Genomic DNA, 20907 nt, shown 5'->3' on the forward strand with positions numbered 1-20907 from the left:
AATTGACCGTAGGTGCGAATGTGTGTGTGAATGGTTGTGTGTCGGCCCTGCGATAACCTGGCGACTTGTCCATAGTCAGCTGGAATAGGCTCCAGCCCTGGGGTGACCAGATTTCCCGACTCTAAAACCGGGACACTCGTGCACGCACACGCATTTTGATGTAAACATGCGCCGGCTCAAACCATGGCTCAGACAGGTGCTTTCATCATTTTGGAGAAGCTCACTTTTATTAACATTTCAGAGAATAATCAAGTATTTTCTTGTTATCTACATGTACTTCTATCACAATTCAGTTAAAGTAAGAAAATCAGACAACAGATGTGATGATGGGGAATAGGCCAACAGCCTACATTTCAACTGATTTATTTCACCTTTGTGAAACCGCCAAGAAAATGCATTGCTTCTATATTAACATCAACATTTTATGCGATGAACTTTTTTTTTTTAAACAACAGGCTATGCATTGTAACAGGAACGAGTGCATGAGCCTAATCGTTGTCACCTCCGAACCTTTACCCAAAATGCCTCTGTTTAATCTTAACCAGTGTAGGGCATTGACTATTTTGAAAACATGAACCCTGAGTTGACAACAGCATCAAACAAGTCAAGACAATCTGTGATACAGATTAAAGACAGATGAAACAGATGAAAGACAACAAAAAAGGTTTCAGAAACACAGCCACCCACCCTAAAGATGCCATTTTATTGCATATATTTATATGATGAGTGAATTTGCTCCAGTAGCGCTTTATTGCCCGAGAGCCTGCTGTGTATGGAATCAATTTTGTGCCAAAATGTTCATACAATACTTTTGAAATATCAAACAAAAACGACAAATCAAAATACAAAAAAACAAAAAAAAAGTCAATTTTTTTAGACTGGCAAACAAATTATTCGTGTAATCGTGCAAAATATCAGTCTATGAGTAGAGTGGGGTAATACGCCCCCGTGGGGTAATACGCCCCCGGCCTGTTTTACCCAAAATAACCACCAGATGGCGCAAAGTTACATTTCTATTGTTGCTATGGACTGGCTTGACAACGGGGATATACAAATATCCACTGTGGATCGCATATCAGCAACGCAGCGGAGAGAAATCAAATTTCATGGTAAGTGATATAATTTTCAGATATCAGTAAAACTGTATTTAGATAGCTGCTATTTCGTCAGATATCACAGCTGTGTATGTGGTATGAGTTGACAAGTCAGTACGTTAAAAAAATACATTAGATATAAAAAGTTGAATCACATTTTGAAAGTAAGACCATTTTTTGTAAAAGTGTAGTCTGTGGGGTAAAACGCCCCCTTAACGGCGGGGTAAATGGCCCCCAGGGGGCATCATTTCCTTTTATCATAATTACTGTATTTCATACATTTCTGAATAGCAGATACATAGTTTTTAATAACATCTCGCTTACCTGGTTGAGTAAAGCAAGTCATTTGAACTTAATATTAAAAATAATTGAAATTTAAAAAAAAATTGAAATTAAAATGCGAAAAATAATAAAATAATGCATCTATTCATTAATTCAGGGATATTTTCTTGTTTTTTTCACATTATAGGCTTAAGTAAACACTTTTGCTGTCCAAACAGCTTTTTTTGAGTGAGGGGGCCTATTGCCCCACCTCAGGGGGCCTTTTACCCCACTGGAGGGGGGGGGGGGGGGGGGGGGGGTAAAAGGCCCCCTTGGCACAATGTTTGTTTTTGTTAAAAAAAAAAAATTAAGTATTAACTTTAGGCAAACTTTAGGTGGCATTATTGTTCATGTCACTGTTGTCAAAAACTATGATTAAAACTAAACACATGGTTCATTTCAACTTGGAGAAAAACTGAATTTTCCGTAAGGAGGGCTTTTTCCCCCACTCTACTCTACTCTTCAGAAACCTTTTATTTTTGTTCCGTGTCTTTCTCAGTTTTGTTTGACGTAATTTATTTTGGTTGCGATTCCAGCTTTCTCGTTTGCGCTCCCTGACTTTTTGCTTGCAGTTTTGGCACAAACTTCACGTGTGGGCGGGCTGTCCAGGAATGCATTCCCATTGGCTAACTTGTGTTTGACTGACAGCTACGCTCAGCCATTCCCTACTCGGATTCTGGCGGACTGTTTGACGAGTGACCGATCCATTGACGGTAAACAAGGATCGAGAATAGAATGCCTTTATTGTCACTATACACATGTATAATGAGATTAAAGCATCTCCAATAACAGTGCAAACAGCGTGTAGAGAGAGAGAGAGGAAGGGGGGGAAGGGAAAAGAGAGAAAAAAAGGGGGGGGTAAGGTGCACAGTCTGAGGTGTATGTGTTGTGTTACACATTATGGAGTGAGGTATTACACATATAAATTATTGCACGAGAGAGTCACATTATAAGATAAAATATTATACATTATGAAGTATTGCAAGGTAGGTAAGGTGCACAGACTTGAAGTGCATGTGTTGCGTTTCACATTATGGAGTGAAGTATTGCACATTATAAAAGTATTGCCTAGAGAGTCACCTTATAAAGTACTGCACATTTATAAATTAGTAAAATAGTAAAATAAAATAGGGCAGCACGGTGGTGTAGTGGTTAGCGCTATCGCCTCACAGCAAGAAGGTCCGGGTTCAAGCCCTGTGGCCGGCGAGGGCCTTTCTGTGCGGAGTTTGCATGTTCTCCCCGTGTCCGCGTGGGTTTCCTCCGGGTGCTCCGGTTTAACCCACAGTCCAAAGACATGCAGGTTAGGTTAACTGGTGACTCTAAATTGACCGTAGGTGTGAATGTGAGTGTGAATGGTTGTCTGTGTCTATGTGTCAGCCCTGTGATGACCTGGCGACTTGTCCAGGGTGTACCCCGCCTTTTGCCCGTAGTCAGCTGGGATAGGCTCCAGCTTGCCTGCGACCCTGTAGAACAGGATAAAGCGGCTAGAGATAATGAGATGAGAATGAGATAAGTAAAATAAAATAGACTATAAAGTCAGAGCATATCCGAGTTCAGGGCAGTTATGGCTTTTGGAAAGAAGCTGTTTTTTAATCGATTTGTCTTTGTCCTGATGCACCTGTAGCGCCTCCCTGAGGGCAACAGGTCGAACAGATCAAAGCCAGGGTGGGAGCTGTCCTTGATAATGTTTTTAGCTCTGCTAAGGCAGCAGGAGGTGTAAATGTCCATCAGGGAGGGGAGAGGGCAGCCAGTGATCTTCTGTGCTGCCTTAACTACCCTCTGGAGCCTCTCCCTGTCTACAGCAGTGCAGCTGCCGTACCATACTGTAATACAGTACGTCAGTATGCTCTCGATGGACTTCAGTGGCGACTATGATATTGAATTTAACAAAGTGTAAATGCGGGACAAATGTGTTGTATGTGTTGCAGGAGTGCACATTATGCAGGCGTGTTTAACGTTAGCAAGACAGCTATTATATTGGGTAGTGGAGCTAAGGCTAACATTTGACTTGCCACGAAACACCTGCATAATGTGCACTACTGCAACACATACAACACATTTGTCCCGCACTTACACTTTGTTAAATTCAATATCATAGTCGCCACTGAAGTCCACTCGATCCTTGTTTACCGTCAATGGATCGGTCACTCGTCAAACAGTCTGCCAGAATCCGAGTAGGGAATGGCTGAGCGGAGCTGTCAGTCAAACACAAGTTAGCCAATGGGAATGCATTCCTGGACAGCCCGCCCACACGGGAAGTTTGTGCCAAAACTGCAAGCAAAAAGTCAGGGAGCGCAAACGAGAAAGCTGGAATCGCAACCAAAATAAATTACGTCACACAAAACTGAGAAAGACGCGGAACAAAAATAAAAGGTTTCTGAAGAGTAATAGACTGATATTTTGCACGATTACACAAATAATTTGTTTGCCAGTCTAAAAAAATTGACTTTTTTTTGTTTTTTTGTATTTTGATTTGTCGTTTTTGTTTGATATTTCAAAAGTATTGTATGAACATTTTGGCACAAAATTGATTCCATAGCTGTGAAACTGCGAGCAAGTATCTCGAAATTGGCCCGGGTAATGAGCAAGGCTTCGAGAGGAGGCACGGTCATGTGATTCCTCTCGTCAGTCCAGGTGTTGCTCATGAGTGAAAATATTCGCTCAGCTGGAGCGTTGGTGCCAGGTAGGCACATGGCAAAGCTGGCTGACATTGCTGTAAGGAATCTCCCTGCTCTTGAGGTGCGCGAACATCTCCGCCCAGCGCTCATCCGTGCGGCATTGTCGCGCAGTAGTTGACAGCCGCTAGCGAAAAACCCGTTATAACGCGGCCTCTATATTGCAACATTGTACAAATAGATACATTGTAAGGTTGACTGCGCGCACAGTGATGCTGAATTGCTAGAAGCGTTATTGACATCTCATTGGCTGTGTATGATCGCTGGAACCGGGACAGTTTGTTAGTGTTTGGTGTAAACCGGGACATTTCAGCGTCCCGACGGACCTTGAGGACACGCAACTCAAAATCGGGACGTCTGGTCACGCTATCCAGCCCGCCTGAACAGGATAAGCGGCTACAGATAATGGATGGATGGATGGAATCTCACTGTGCTTGAAGTGTGCATGTGACAAATAAAGGCTTCTTCCTGAGGACTTTTTTTTGACACAATTACATACTAATTTGATCAAAATAGTCTGAAAACTTACTGGCATTCAACATTAAAACTTAACTATGTTTCCAATGATATGGAACCAAATGTGTGTTTTATGGTATAAAGAATGATGTAAGTGCATCCCTTTTGGAGCTACCTGTGGTCAAAAAAGCATTTTTTCTAAATGACACAAGTAATTTTGCTAAATATGACATATATTGCCACACGTTCACCAAAAATAACGTTATCACCAAATTTTTTTTGCATGGTAAATAGAGCTATCACAGGGCTACAATAAACAACCAAGTTTATTTCGTCAAGCCTTTTGATATTGAAGATAATAAGTGTTAAATGTGATTTTTAGCTTGCGTACCCTGATTGTAAAACAACCCATCCAGAAACTAAAGTGACTTATTTCCTGCTCACTCATCCTTTGTGTGTCTAAGCAAAACTGCATCTGGGTAGAATTTTTAGCATTTTAGATGACATCAAAACAGTTTATACGTAGCTAATAGTTCTACCTCTTTTTTTTTTTTTTAATTTAAACACAGCAAGAGGGCGGCACGGTGGTGTAGTGGTTAGTGCTGCCGCCTCACAGCAAGAAGGTCTGGGTTCGAGTCCCGTGGCCGGCGAGGGCCTTTCTGTGTGGAGTTTGCATGTTCTCCCCGTGTCCGCGTGGGTTTCCTCCGGGTGCTCCGGTTTCCCCCACAGTCCAAAGACATGCAGGTTAGGTTAACTGGTGACTCTAAATTGACCGTAGGTGTGAATGTGAGTGTGAATGGTTGTCTGTGTCTATGTGTCAGGCTCCAGTTTGCCTGTGACCCTGTAGAACAGGATAAAGCGGCTAGAGATAATGAGATGAGATGAGATGTTCTCTCCGGAGCTGCATCTGAACCCCTTGCACTCAATCACTTATAAAAACTGTAGCTACTTGCGACCGCTAGATGGCGCCAAAGAAGCGCTGAAAGCTATTAAAAGTCGCTTGGTGTCTTCCGATACTCACTCAGCGTGCGGCTGCGGTCAGTTCCTCTCGCGCGGGTGGCGGTCGGTTTACCGAAAGGCGGCTGTGTGCGCGTGCCGGTCTGGGGAAGAGGAAGAGTGAGTGAAGCGCGAGGAGCGCAGACATGATGCGCGCGGAGCTCAGACAGGAGCCGCCATGGGGAGGAAGCGCGCGCCAGGGTTTGTGTTGAGCGTGAAGCCGAAGAGCTGTGCAGTGCATGAAGGAGCTGCGGGACTGGGGGGAGAGTCAGTCTCACTGGGCTGAGAGTCAGTCTCACTGGGCTGAGAGTCAGTCTCACTGGGGGGACTGGGCTGAGAGTCAGTCTCACTGGGCTGAGAGTCAGTCTCGCTGGGCTGAGAGTCAGTCTCACTGGGGGGACTGGGCTGAGAGTCAGTCTCGCTGGGCTGAGAGGGGAAACTCGGCGGAAATCCGCACAGGAGCGCACCAGGAACAGTTTTCTTCCGCTTATGGAGAATCTCAGCAATCTGGAATACATGATGAAGTTCAAGCCCAATCAGACAAGGACCTATGACGGAGAGGGCTTTAAAAAACGGGCCGCGTGTTTGTGCTTCAAAAACGACCGAGAAGACGAGGTAGGATCTGTGTTCAAGTCCCATTTGTGATAAATGACAGATTACAGTTTTTCTTCCTGCACTTTACATTCTGATTAACTTTGATATCCACCCTCGTCAAAAAATTCCCGTCCAGGGATTGGACAAGGATGGATCACGTGACTATCTATCTCGTTTCATCTCATCTCATTATCTGTAGCCGCTTTATCCTGTTCTACAGGGTCGCAGGCAAGCTGGAGCCTATCCCAGCTGACTATGGGTGAAAGGCGGGGTACACCCTGGACAAGTCGCCAGGTCATCACAGGGCTGACACGTAGACACAGACAACCATTCACACTCACATTCACACCTACGGTCAATTTAGAGTCACCAGTTAACCTAACCTGCATGTCTTTGGACTGTGGGGGAAACCGGAGCACCCGGAGGAAACCCACGCGGACACGGGGAGAACATGCAAACTCCGCACAGAAAGGCCCTCGCCGGCCACGGGGCTCGAACCCGGACCTTCTTGCTGTGAGGCAACAGCACTAACCACTACACCACCGTGCCGCCCAAGTCTTTAAAAAAAAAAAAGCATGGTGGTGTAGTAGTGAGCACTGTCACCTCACAGCAAGAAGGTTCTGAGTTCGAGCCCAGCAGCCGGCTGTGTGGAGTTTGCATGTTCTCCCCGTGTCCGTGTGGGTTTCCTCCGGGTGCTCCGGTTTCCCCCACAGTCCGAAGACATGCAGGTTAGGTTAACTGGTGACTCTAAATTGACCGTAGGTGTGAATGTGAGTGTGAATGGTTGTCTGTGTCTATGTGTCAGCCCTGTGATGATCTGGCAACTTGTCAAGGGTGTACCCCGCCTTTCGCCCGTAGTCAGCTGGGATAGTCAAGTCAAGTTTATTTCTGTAGCGCTTTTAACAATAAACATTGTCGCAAAGCAGCTTTACAGAATTTGAATGACTTAAAACATGAGCTAATTTTATCCCTAATCGATCCTCAATGAGCAAGCTTGTGGTGACGGTGGCAAGGAAAAACTCCCTCAGACGACATGAGGAAAAAACCTCGAGAGGAACCAGACTCAAAAGGGAACCCATCCTCATTTGGGCAACAACAGACAGTATGACTGTAACATTAACAATTTTCACTGTTTTCGTCGATGTTCTAACTGTTCATTAATGGAAACTTGAGTGCAAAACTGTTCATGACAACTGCAGTCCTAAAGTTAGCAAGTTAACTGTAGTCCTCAGCCATAAAAGCATTACTGTAAGTGTCCAGAGCGTCTTCCAAGTGTGACTTTGAACTGTCCATATGGGGCCGTCCTCCACAGGAGCGATGTGATGAGACCCCGACCAGACATGGGGGGGGGGGGAGAGAAAACACTGGATAGGCTCTAGCTTGCCCGCGACCCTGCACAGGATAAGCGGCTACAGATGATGGATGGAATGGAATGGAATGGATGGATGTGACGTGAATCAGTCATGGTATATCCTGGATATACCATGAACTGACATCACAATTTCAAGCTGTACGGCCGACTCGAGTCACAGCTGTGGCTCCACGAGCGTGTGTGTATCTACGCATCATGATAGCATGGTACATTGTACATGCACAGGTCAAAGGTCGCTCCGACATAAACAACAAACATGGCTGCTTCCAGTGAGTTTATGCCGACATTCAATCTTAACACTTAATTTGGAATTTCTTGATGAGGGATATTAATCAAATATACCACGCACTGAGGGACTTTAGGCTGGCATAGTACTATTTCCTTTACAGTAGGGCTGCACCCCTCAGAAAGTAGTACTTTGCCGGTCACCTCAGAGAATCCATAATTTCAACCACAGCCCCACAGTACATGGTATATTTGATTAATATACACCCTGATGTTGCTGGGTTTCACATGACGTCACATCCGCCTTCTTAGTTATTCAGAACTACTGAAGGTCAGTTGACCAAGCATTTGTACGGAGAAGGGGCATTGCTCGCATGAAAAATGCCTTACGCCTGCGTTGTTTTAGGTTGCTTGAATCGATCAAACCATGAAACTGATAAAAGGCTACGTTCACACTGCAGGCTGAAGTGACTCAAATCCGATTTTTTCGCCCATATGTGACCTGTATCCGATCTTTTATTGACAATATGAACGACACAGATCCGATTTTTTTCAAATCCGACCCAGGCCGTTTGGATATGTGGTCCTAATTCCGATTCCTATCCGCTCTTTTCATATGCGACTTCAGTCTGAACCGCCAGGTCGCATTCATCCGACTTACACGTCATCAACAAGCCACAAACGTCACTATTCTGCGCTGAAGTAGGCGGCGGGTCTCTCAAAAAAAGTTACAACAACATGGCGCATAATCACGGGCGCAGATAGAGGGGGGGGACTCGTCCCACCCAGATTTAAATTCACCTTGCTCGGTCCCCCCCACTTATAGGGAGGAAAAACCGTCTATGCTGTCTTTCTTTGCATAAGGCAAACCTCACGGAAAAATCAAAAGACTAATTACCATTCGGTTTATTGAGGTGCACGGCAGTGTATACATAGTTGCAAGAACTCACATAAAACAAAAGAAAGACTGATATTCGGTTGGTTGAGCTGCGCAGACTGCACAGGTTGCGAGCTCGAGCTTGGTTGCTATGGTTACTAACAACAAGTTTGACAGGCATATCGGGGTTGGGGTTGGTTTGCTGGCAGCTTTGTCCCTCCCAGTTCAAAAAACGTATCTGCGCCCCTGCGCATGACATCAATGCGAGGGACACTTCGGGCTGTGAAGGTTCTGAATCTTCTCAATGGAAGGACGCAGAGGTTAGGGAGCTGATTTCCATTTGGGGGGATGCAGCTATTCAAGCTAGATTGGATGGGTCATACCGCAACCGGGCGGTTTTACTTCCGTAAACACTGGCCATGCTCACTGCGTGTGACGTCGTCGTATCCTCTAATGCGCATGCGGAACACTTTTTTAGGTCGCTTTTCGTTCATACTGAGGATCACATACAAGTCGCATATATTTGTCAATGTGAACGACCTCACAAAAAAATCGGATTTCACAAAAAAATTGGAATTGAGCATTAAGCCTTGCAGTGTGAACGTAGCGAAAGTTTCTTCAGGGTTCCCTGTGAACGAATAAAAAAGGGTGAACGAACACAGGATTTCAAAAAAGACTTTGAGAAAGGTGGCTTTTGAAGCGCTCACTGAAATCGAAGGGAGCCGAGTCGAAGCATGCTCGAGTTTGCAGTGATCACTTGGTGAAAGGTTTGTATCTCCCTCTCAGCTGTCGTTAGTGTTTTCCAAGTACTTTTCTTGCCATGTGTCTTTATTTTACGGTACTTTTTTTTTTTAGTCACGAAGCGCTAGAGTCCCCAGCTGTTTCTTTGTTTCCTCCTCACAAAGTCCGTATGCATGAAGGTCGCGACAAAATTCTTACCCAGCCATACAGTTACAATGCGCCGTGATCACTTCTCCGTCTTGTTTAACTTGCAGCACTTCGTTGTAAAGACGCGAACGAAAAGCTTAAAAAAAAAATACTTACACGGGCAAAAACAATACAGGATTGATTCGGCAGCGACTTGATACTGAGGTCCTTTACCCAGACACGTATACAAAAAAGTTGTAAGCCTCTATACTCTTCCACGCTTTCATCTGTTTTGCGGTGTAGAAGGACGTCTGCAACACCAGATAGTTTGAGATGTCGGGGAACGCGACTGAAGGGTAGTTTTCGAGATCGTATGACAAATCCTTCTTTCCCAGACTGTAGGGGTCGATTCCATTACACACCGCAATCTTCTGAACATATCTAAAGCCACTATATCTAGTGGCTTCTAGATTACGAGTGTACTCTAAGTCAGCGTTTCTCAACCTTTTTTCAGTCACGGCACCCTTCAGAAGTATGCAAATTCTCAAGGCACCCGCATATAAAATATACGCAGTCATGCTGACCCTGGCAGTGACGTTGTGACGTGGGAAAGGGAGCCGTGAGACAAATTTTGATGATGCATGAGGCGGCGATGCTCTGCGTTAGTGTAACTATCGTTTTTTGGAATTTTATTTATTTCAATGTTAGAATTATAATTTTTTGACGGCACCCCTAACGAAGCCAGACGGCAGCCCGGTTGAGAAAGGCTGCTCTAAGTTATCGCTAGTTGTTTTTGCTACAGCAGCCGTTTAGACCACCAGCTATTTCACTTCCAGTGAAACCGCTTAAGCCTAGGTCACAACCAGACATACGATTTTTTGGCCATGCGATTTTTGGCGTTTCCCAAATCGCTGTTTTGTTTTTTTTTTTGGTTTTTTTTTGTTGTTGTTCGTGGAGAAAGACGCTCGTTGGCTGTAAGTTTGTCCTGCAACCTGAAAAAACGTAAGCACCTGTAGAGTTTGTTTGACATGACAAAGAACCTCTGCGGCCAGTCTACGGCTCGAAAATCAGCACGTCACACGCGCGCCCTCCGTGCGTTTCTTGCACGTAGACCGACCGTAGGAGCACGTACGGCCGGTTGTGACTGAGGCTTAAGAAAAGTCACATGACTGAAACCCAGCAATACACTCTAACACACACACACACACACACACACTGTTATGCCTTGATTAACACTCTAATATATACCCTGATATAGACTCCATGTGCCCTGATATATTCTCTAATATACATCTCAATATTATATGGACACAAATATTTTACTGGGAAATACACCACTTGTGTTTTTCATACGATCTACATCCCAGACCTGGAGAACCAAAACCATGACACAAATCTCTGTGTCACTCGTGGGGAAATTGATGATTTGTTTAGAGTTGTTAAGTTTGGGTATTTTTTTTATTTTTTATTTTGTGAATGTGTCTGTATAATAAAAAAAAAGAACATCATACGTTGGCTTGAAGATGTGAAGTTTGTCTTCTCGTGTTGAAAAACTCATAGTTTTCATACGAAATGCATCGTAGACCTGAGTGACGCATTTCCCCATATTTTACTCCAGTGACGTCACTCCCAGTGTTTTCCTACTGACTAGATGCATGTTGTCAAAATGGTGATCTGGTTCAAAATTAAAAAACTTGATTAACGTGCGTATTTTATTTTGTTGTTTTGTGGACGTGTCTGTAATAATATAAAGAACGTTACACGGTGGGGCGAAGATATGAAGTTTAGCTTCTCATCTGATTATCTCTAGCCGCTTTATCCTGTTCTACAGGGTCGCAGGCAAGCTGGAGCCTATCCCAGCTGACTACGGGCGAGAGGCGGGGTACACCCTGGACAAGTCGCCAGGTCATCACAGGGCTGACACATAGACACAGACAACCATTCACACTCACATTCACACCTACGGTCAATTTAGAGTCACCAGTTAACCTAACCTGCATGTCTTTGGACTGTGGGGGAAACCGGAGCACCTGGAGGAAACCCACGCGGACACGGGGAGAACATGCAAACTCCGCACAGAAAGGCCCTCGCCGGCCCCGGGGCTTGAACCTGGACCTTCTTGCTGTGAGGCGACAGCACTAACCACTACAGCGCTAACCACTACACCACCGTGCCGCCCCAAGTTTAGCTTCTCATGTAGAAAATATTTTCACTCGTTTGCTTCGCTCACTCTTTAATATATTCACCCTGTATCCATCTAATATACACCATGATTCAGTCTGATATACTCTTGAATATACACCTCAATATCCTTGATATTACATTACAGGCATTTAGCAGATGCTCTTATCCAGAGCAGCATACAACATTTCCAGAGCAGCTGGGTCTTAGGTGCCTTGCTCAAAAGCACTTCAGCCATTTCTGCTGGTCCAGGGAATTGAACCAGCAACCTTTTGGTCCCAAAGCTGTTTCTGTAATCTTTAGGCCATGGGTTCCCCTTGAGATATATATAAATAAATAAATACACACACACCAGTTTGAAGGTATCTGACCATCAGACCCATATGTGCCTGTTGAACATCCCGAGGTCATCCCTTCCTTCCTATACTTAAAAGATAGAAGCTTCTTTGTTACCATGGGAAATTGTACCTCAACATCAATGTCCTTGACCTGTGGTGTCCCCCAGGGGTCGATTCTTGGACCATTACTATTCAACCTTTATATGCTCCCACTTGGACAAATTATCAAGAACAACTCAATTTTGTATCACTGCTATGCAGGTGACACCCAAATTTATTTTGCTCTATCACCTAATGATTATGCCCCCACTACCAGTGTATCGACCAGATCAACAACTGGATGTCACAAAATTTTCTTCAGCTGAACACAGATAAAACAGAAGTAATTCTATTTGGGAAAAAAGATGAAAGACTCAGGATTACCACTATTCTTGACACAAAGGGGATTAAAACAAAAGATATGGTTAAAAATCTTGGTGTTTTCATTGACAGCGAGCTAAACTTTGACAGTCACATGAAAGCAATCACTAAAACGGCATTTTATCATCTAAAAACCATTTCCAAACTAAGAGGACTTATGTCAAAAAATGATCTGGAAAAACTAATACATGCCTTCATCTCTAGTAGGGTTGATTACTGCAATGGCCTTTTCACAGGCCTCCCAAAAAAGACCATCAAAGGACTTCAGCTGGTTCAAAATGCAGCGGCTAGGGTTCTCACACGAACAAAAAGAACAGAGTGCATTACTCCAATTCTAAGGTCCCTTCACTGGCTTCCAGTAAGCTACAGAATTGACTTTAAAGCATTGCTGCTGGTGTACAAATCTCTAAATGGTACAAGGCCCAATTACCTCTCTGATATGTTGCAGCGGCCTAACCCAATCAGATCTACCAGATCGCAGCAGCAACATTTACTGGTAAAACCTGTTGTTAAAACAAAGTGTGGTGAAGCAGCTTTTAGCTACTATGCAGTACAGCTATGGAGCCAACTTCCAGAGGACATTAAACATGCTCCTGCTGTTGGCAGCTTCAAATCTAGACTAAAGACCAAGCTGTTTTCAGATGCTTTCTGCTAACTGATAAATATCATCATCTTTACATGTTTTAAACTTTCTTAACTTTTACAGTCTCTGCATGCTTTAAACTTTACTTAACTTTTCTATTTTATTCTGCTGTTTTTTTAACTGAATTTTTACTTCATTTTATTATTTTATTTCTACTATTGTTTAATTATTATTTTTCTTCCCCATTTATTTTATGTAATTTTATTTTCTATTGTTTACTGTTTGGCGGCACGGTGGTGTAGTGGTTAGCGCTGTCGCCTCACAGCAAGAAGGTCCTGGGTTCGAGCCCCGGGTCCGGCGAGGGCCTTTCTGTGCGGAGTTTACATGTTCTCCCCGTGTCCGCGTGGGTTTCCTCCGGGTGCTCTGGTTTCCCCCACAGTCCAAAGACATGCAGGTTAGGTTAACTGGTGACTCTAAATTGAGCGTAGGTGTGAATGTGAGTGTGAATGGTTGTCTGTGTCTATGTGTCAGCCCTGTGATGACCTGGCGACTTGTCCAGGGTGTACCCCGCCTTTCGCCCGTAGTCAGCTGGGATAAGCTCCAGCTTGCCTGCGACCCTGTAGAAGGATAAAGCGGCTAGAGATAATGTGTGTGTGTGTGATGTGATGTTTACTGTTTTGCTTTTACTTCTGTAAAGCACATTGAACTGCCACTGTGTATGAAATGTGCTATATAAATAAACTTGCCTTGCCTTGCGGTTATAAAAACTTGTTGTTTTCTGAGAAGACTTACCACTAGGTTTCAGCCCCAAAAGCATTAGTGAGGTCAGGCACTGATGTCGGCTGAGGCAACTTGAGGGACAGTCAGCATTTTAAATTCATCCTGAAAGTGTAATTGAGGTCAGGGCTCTGTGCAGGCCACTCGACTGCTTCCATGCCATCCTTGGGGAAACCATGTCTTGATGGACCTCGCTTTGTGCACATGGGTATCGTCGTACTGGAAGAGGTTTGGGCATCTTGGTTCCAGTGAAGGAAAGTACAGCATACATGGACATCATCTATAATTGTGTGCTTCCAACTTTGTGGTAACAGTTTGGGGAAGAACTCCATGAGTGTGATGGGCAGGCGTCGACAACCCTTTGGCCATTATAGTGTACATCTTTTTCATGGTGTACGTCAATTATATTACATTGGAATTTTAGATCTGGACTTTAAACCTGTTATTTTTATAGAGGCATGTTGGGCAATGGTCAAGTGTATGTGGCAGAATGATGGACTACTGGCATCCCATTCACGCCGATAAATCCACTCATGGACATTTTTGGCTCCATATATACAAAAGTGAGCAGAGCTGATCTCTCCTACACAAGTGCTCATACATTTTGCCCCCAGGGTCCTTGTTAACATAAAATAAATTTTGTAGACACCCTCAGTATACTGTAGCTTTATGCTATGACGATAGTCAAGCTATTCAAGTATTTTTCAAACATGTAAAGTAATATTCTGTCTATTTATTAGAGTTGCAGAGCTTTTTATTCCTCAACAGCTATTCCTTCAACAACGGAGCACCAAGTTAACATTATTTACAGGCTGACATGATTTTAAGTTGGAGAAGTTTTGCTTTAAAACCAGTCATTAAAGCTAGACTGCCTTTCAGGTTTTTCAGGTTTAAGTCATCAAAAGAATTTTCCCGACACCCGATTATTTTTGTTCCGCGGACCGAAAGCTACCGAATTCGAATCACAGACTTCCAATTTTATTAGTTTTTTAGAAAATAGAACAATTAATGAATTTAGTGACACATGGCCCTAAATTGTCCACTATTTTTTCCTGCTTCACCATGACCCAATTCAAGATACTTCATCATGCATCACGTGGTGGGCTTTCCCTGTTCGCGCAAGGCATTATGGGATACAAATTTGAAACAGGAGAGAAAAACGGAGAACGTGAGTGTGCGAATGAAACGTGAAAGGCCGACTACAGTAACAGAAAGCGAGAAGAAAAGACGTTATGTTGCGAAGGAAAGGAAACGCAGGACCAAACTAATAAATATCGGCGGTCAGCGAGCACCTCGGTGTCATCAGCTGTTCGTTTGACAGAATGATGTAACTGTCAGTGCACGGTCAAGGTAAACCTGTAGATGGCAGTAATGCAACACTGGATGTCGGCTACTGTAAAATCCAAAAGAAGAAGGTAAACCTGCGCACACGGACTTCCTCTGTCTGCTTGACTGCCTGAAGTGAGTGATTTCATGCACATTATTTGAAGAAGAAGAAACCTTTATTTGTCACATGCACACTTCAAGCACAGTGAAATTCATCCTCTGCATTTAACCCATCTGAAGCAGTGAACACACGCATGCGCGCACACACCCTGAGCAGTGGGCAGCCACACTACAGTGCCCAGGGAGCAGTCAGGGGTTCGGTACCTTGCTCAAGGGCACCTCAGCCCAAGGCCGCCCCACGTCAACCTAACTGCATGTCTTTGGACTGTGGGGGAAACCGGAGCACCCGGAGGAAACCCACGCAGACACGGGGAGAACATGCAAACTCTGCACAGAAAGACCCTCGCCGGCCACTGGGCTCAAACCCAGAACCTTCTTGCTGTGAGGTGACTGCGCTAACCACTACACCACCGTGCTGCCCCGTACATGCTTGAGAATCCCTTCAATTTAAATAACTTCCCAGCCATGGAATGATCTGGTTTTTGGGGTTTTTTTTTTGTGAGATATTACAGAAATAAACATGTATCACAATGACCAAATTTCAGAGGGAACTAAGGCCCTGTCCACACGGCAACGGATTCAGGTGAATCTGATAAAATTTTTTATCGTTTTGGCCTGGCGTCCACACGGCACCAGCGTTTTGGGTGCCCCAAAACGAAATCTTTTGAGAACGGGTTCCAGAGTGGAAAAATCTGGCAATGGCGCCGTTGCGAAGTCGTCTGGATGAGTAGAACGGATTTGTTTACGATGACGTCACAACCACATGACTAGAACAAGCAGCACTCTCGCACGCATCATTCGTAACAACAGAAATTGGAATTGTTTACACATTAACCTGACTGACCTGCCAGACAGACAATTTACACCTGTTTTGATGAACAGAAAGTCCAGCCTTCCACACAAAGCAACAGTTACCTGACTATACTGGAGGCACAGGGGAACCGGGTCAGAAGACCCTTCAACAGACTGTTTTGTATGAACCACTGCCTTGCATTCACTTTTGTATACAGCTTTTCTTTTAAACAAACAAGTAACTGAACCATTTCTTGAATTTCTTTTTTTTTTATTGGATAAGACTGCTTTTCAAAATGTTCACACACATTGGCGCTTACATTTCCAAAACGAACTGAAAAAGGCCAGCGCCTCGTTCCCATAACTACCTGCGCTCTTAAAGGGCCAGCGCTGAATTTCCTCACCACTACACACAATGGCAAGTGGAAAAAAATAAACCTGTTACATGCGCATGCGTCCTACTTCTTCTTTTGTTCTGGTGTCTCCGATGGGACCGTCTTACAGCGCACGTGGTGTGGCATGTGTATTGCATCGTTTTCAGCAAGCGTTGCCATATGGACCTGATATTTTACTGATCTGTTGCCCATGTGGACGCGATATTTAAAAAAAAAAAAAAAAATCTCGTTGCCATTGTCATGTGGATGTAGCCTCAATTTCACCGATTCTATGAATTCGAAAGGTCGTCTAGCTTTAAACAAGCTCCCTTAAGGCAGCAATTGAAATGGACTACAGATACGTTGTGTAGATTGAGTTCAACATTGACCAGTTGAAATTGTCACCATCAGTTGTTTGGGATTAAACAGCACTTTAAGTACTAATCGTTATCTGAGCAGCACAATACTAATTTCAGAGTCCTTTTGTCAGCTTTGCTCTCTCACATATAGCAAAAGTCCCAGCAAGCGCACGGTCCCATTTGGTAGAACATTCCATATTGTACTTTTATTATTTTCTTCAGCATTGTGAGACTTGGTGCAGCTTCCTAGAAGAACAACTTTTATTCATCACACAATTGTGAAATTCCTCTCTGCATTTAACCCATCTGAAGCAGTGAACACACACACGTACGTACCCAGAGCAGCGGGCAGCCATGCTAACAGCGCCCGGGGAGCAGTTGGGAGTTAGGTGCCTCGCTCAAGGCCGTCCCATATTAACCTAACTGCATGTAGTTCTACGTCCTAACCTGATGTAGTGCTCATGAGTCACAGACTGGACACTTAAAAATTGGAAAAACGTCACCTGGTCTTTTTCCGATCTTCAGCTGTCTGGTTTGGCTGAGCCTGTGCCCACTGTAGCCTCGGCTTCCTGTTATTGAAAGACAGGAGCGGAAGCCAATCAGAGATCTTTAGCTGTTGTAACCCGTTCACCTCATGGTTCGATATTGTGCATCATGCACTACGTTCACACTGCAGGCTGAAGTGACTCAAATCCGATTTTTTCGCCCATATGTGACCTGTATCCGATCTTTTATTGACAATATGAACGACACAGGTCCGATTTTTTCAAATCCGACCCAGGCCGTTTGGATATGTGGTCCTAATTCCGATTCCTATCCGATCTTTTCATATGCGACTTCAGTCTGAACCGCCAGGTCGCATTCATCCGACTTACACGTCATCAACAAGCCACAAACATCACTATTCTGCGCTGAAGTAGGCGGCGGGTCTCTCAAAAAAAGTTACAACAACATGGCTTTGATGTTCCTTTGAACGGAGGTTGCAGTCACTACCCCGCAGAACGCCTGAGCCAAAACCCTTGCCCTCTTCCTTCTCAACCTCCTCCTTAACATCAGGCTATTGTGCATGTTCTGGCTCCGTCGCAACAACAACTGCATCATCGCCAGGTACTCCATGCTGGCTACTGTCATACACAGGAAACTTTAGGTTACTTCCGTAAACACTGGCCATGCTCACTGCGTGTGATGTCGTCGTATCCTGCAGTGCGCATGCGGAACACTTTTAGGTCGCTTTTCGTTCATACTGAGGATCACGTACAAGTCGCATATATTTATTAATGTGAACGACCTCACAAAAAAATCGGATTTCACAAAAAAATCGGAATTGAGCATTAAGCCTTGCAGTGTGAACGTAGTGTTGAGGTGCTTTTCTGCTCACTATGGTTGTAAAGACTGGTTATTTGAGTTTCCTGTTAGTTTGGATCAGACTCGCCAAACTGACCTCGGACATCTCTCAACAAGAGGGTTCAACCCAGAGGACTTCCGTTCACTGGATAGGGTTTTTTGTTTGCGTGGTTTTGTGGTTTTTTTGCACCATACTGTGTGAACTCTAGAAACTGTTGTGTGACAGGAGAGCACCGGTTTCTCAAATACTCTAACCAGCTTGTCTGGCACCAACAAAGTAAGTTTGGTGTTCCTAGTAAAGCGGGTGGTGAATGTCCTACTGAATTGATCTCACACATAGACGCTGTCATCTAGGTGCTGCTAGAGAAAGTAGAAGAGGAAATTGAATAACTTTGGCACTGAAATTGCAACCTTGTCTTTTCACTTCAGAATGGGGAAGAAAACAAACATGCTCGTTTGTCATATGGTCAGGCCAAAGACGTGTGCGATTGCACGTATGCGCAGAATAGAAACATCTTGATGGCAGCCATGAGCAGATCCTGTGATCTGTAACTCTGGTCATTTATTGAGTTGTATTTTTGAAATGTCCACTGAACAAATTTACTTGGTCAGTTAATCGGTAATATAGAGTTCGGTCAAATCTGTTTTTGAACAATATAAAAATAACTGTTGCGTATTTTCCCTTGTAGATGATGTATCTCTTGTAGCCTCCCCCCCCCCCCAACAAACGCCAAGCTGCGTTCCGTTTTCTCCAAGTACGGTTTTGTTCTTCGTTAGTGAGATTCACTCAGCATTTAAAAACCTCAACGTTTCATCTCTAAGACAAGGGTCTAGAAAATGAGGATTAAACTACAGAGTCGGTGACGTACAAAAGTATTCACTCCCAACGCAAACATTGATAATGTTCGTAAGTTCAAGGTGCACCCTCGGGGGGGGAATAAGATTGCGTTATTGTACCTTTAGGAGTACAATGGCTCGTCACCGGGACAGGACCCTTGAAGGTACTTATTAGTACCCTTCATATATTGCTTGGGAAGATGTATGTACATTTTTGACCCTAAAAAGGTACACGCAGTCACCTTGAGGTCTAATAATGAGCCGTAAGGGGTACATTAGTGTCGACTGTACCTCGGGGGACAGAAATGGACTCCTGCTGTACCCCTGTTTCTAACAGTGTGGGTGAATACGTCTGCAAGACGACATGTATTTAATTTAGCGAACGTTTAAACAGAAATAATTGACACTTTTTAACCTAAGACTATTCTTTCTTATATGTGTGTTGCATGCTTATTTTAAAGAAAGAAAGAAAGCACAACTTTATTCATCACACACTTGTGAAATTCCTCTCTGCGTTTAACCCATCTGAAGCAGTGAACACACACACGTACCCAGAGCAGCGGGCAGCTATGCTAACGGCGCCCGATACCTTGCTCAAGGGCACCTCAGTCCAAGGCCGTCCCATATTAACCTAACCTGCATGTCTTTGGACTGTGGAGGAAACCCACGCAGACACGGGGAGAACATGCAAACTCCACACAGAAAGGCCCTCACCGGCCACTGGGCTCGAACCCAGAACCTTCTTGCTGTGAGGCGACCGTGCTAACCACGACACCACCGTGCCGCCCATGCTAACCGCGCCCGTTAAGCCCTCATTCATCATATTGCAGTGTCTTTCAGTCTAAATTTGTGTTGCACAAGAGTTATTTCTGAACCAAATGAATGTCCTTGAGATTGTGTTTAGTCTGCTCGGTGTTTATCTTCGAATCGCGTTCAAAACATGGATGCTTCAAGCTCCGAATTAAAATAACCTCGGAACTTGTTTCAGCTACTTTTTAGAAACCTCACTAAACATTCACAATGATCTTATTTATACAGTTCCAAATTGTAATTGTGGATCTTGCACAACTCTAACACACCCTGCGAGGTATGAATAGAGCATCGTCACACAGGCTGGAAAATGTCGTGTGTAACTGCAGTATTTGCATTCTGGCTGTGGGAAGCATAGTGTGAGCTGGAGACACGAGGCTCTTGCACTCTGTACATTTGCAAGTTGAGACTTGGTATAGAAAAGCACATCGAGTTGTGCGTTTTTTGTTTTGTTTTCCCCCCTCCCTCTCTCAAGCTAAGCATTCTGAGGCGTCGTACTACAGAAATGAGCTCACGGGGCACTGAGCGTGTCCTGGAGTCTGTTGAGCATAGTGAAAGGACACGATCTTCTCCATGTGATTGTGAGAAGGAGGGGGCAACATGTGCCAAAGCACCAAGTGACCCATCAGCAGCAATTTATAGAACTGGAATGAAAACACTCGCCGTCCCCTGACAGAATTCTTTCCCCCCCCATTCTTTTCACTTCTCTTCTCTCTGGAGGAACCGTAAAAAAAGTCACACTGATCATCTTTCTTTCGAACACGCACCCCTACTTTCTTACTTGATCCACGACTGATAAGGTTGCATGCCTTGTCTAGCTATAGCACGGCATGTACGGTACGTCACACCATTCCTGTTGCCCATACTCGAGTCTCCGCGCGGATACAAGTGACACATTCACGACGTTCGATTTATTAAACTAATTTAATTTAAAATTGATCTGTCTCTCTCAATTGTCATTGTCATTTAAAGGAGAACTGAAGTCATTTTTAAACTTGCTTTATTTCTTAAAGGGGTACCAAATATAATATATACAGTTGCTGATGTGACAAAGTAATGTATTCTATCAAATTTATGTACTAGAAAACAACGAAATATCTTGGTAATTGTAAATATAATACTTTATGCGCTAAACCGCACAAGAGTCGCCATTTTTAAAAGACCGTGAT

The 20907-nt window shown here is 44.1% G+C and overlaps 1 protein-coding gene across 1 annotated transcript in view; it reads left to right on the forward strand.

Annotated features, from left to right (window-relative positions):
* The first annotated feature begins 5562 nt into the window (after nt 1-5562).
* nudt4a (nudix (nucleoside diphosphate linked moiety X)-type motif 4a) overlaps nt 5563-20907 on the forward strand; it is a 93260-nt gene continuing 77915 nt past the window's right edge. The window contains exon 1 of the mRNA XM_060922931.1: nt 5563-6157. Coding sequence (XP_060778914.1) covers nt 6032-6157 — 126 coding nt within the window. The 5' untranslated portion in view covers nt 5563-6031. The remainder of the gene's footprint in view (nt 6158-20907) is intronic.

This window comes from Neoarius graeffei, chromosome 6 (genome assembly GCF_027579695.1).
Source record: "Neoarius graeffei isolate fNeoGra1 chromosome 6, fNeoGra1.pri, whole genome shotgun sequence".
NCBI classification, from domain to species: Eukaryota; Metazoa; Chordata; class Actinopteri; order Siluriformes; family Ariidae; genus Neoarius; species Neoarius graeffei.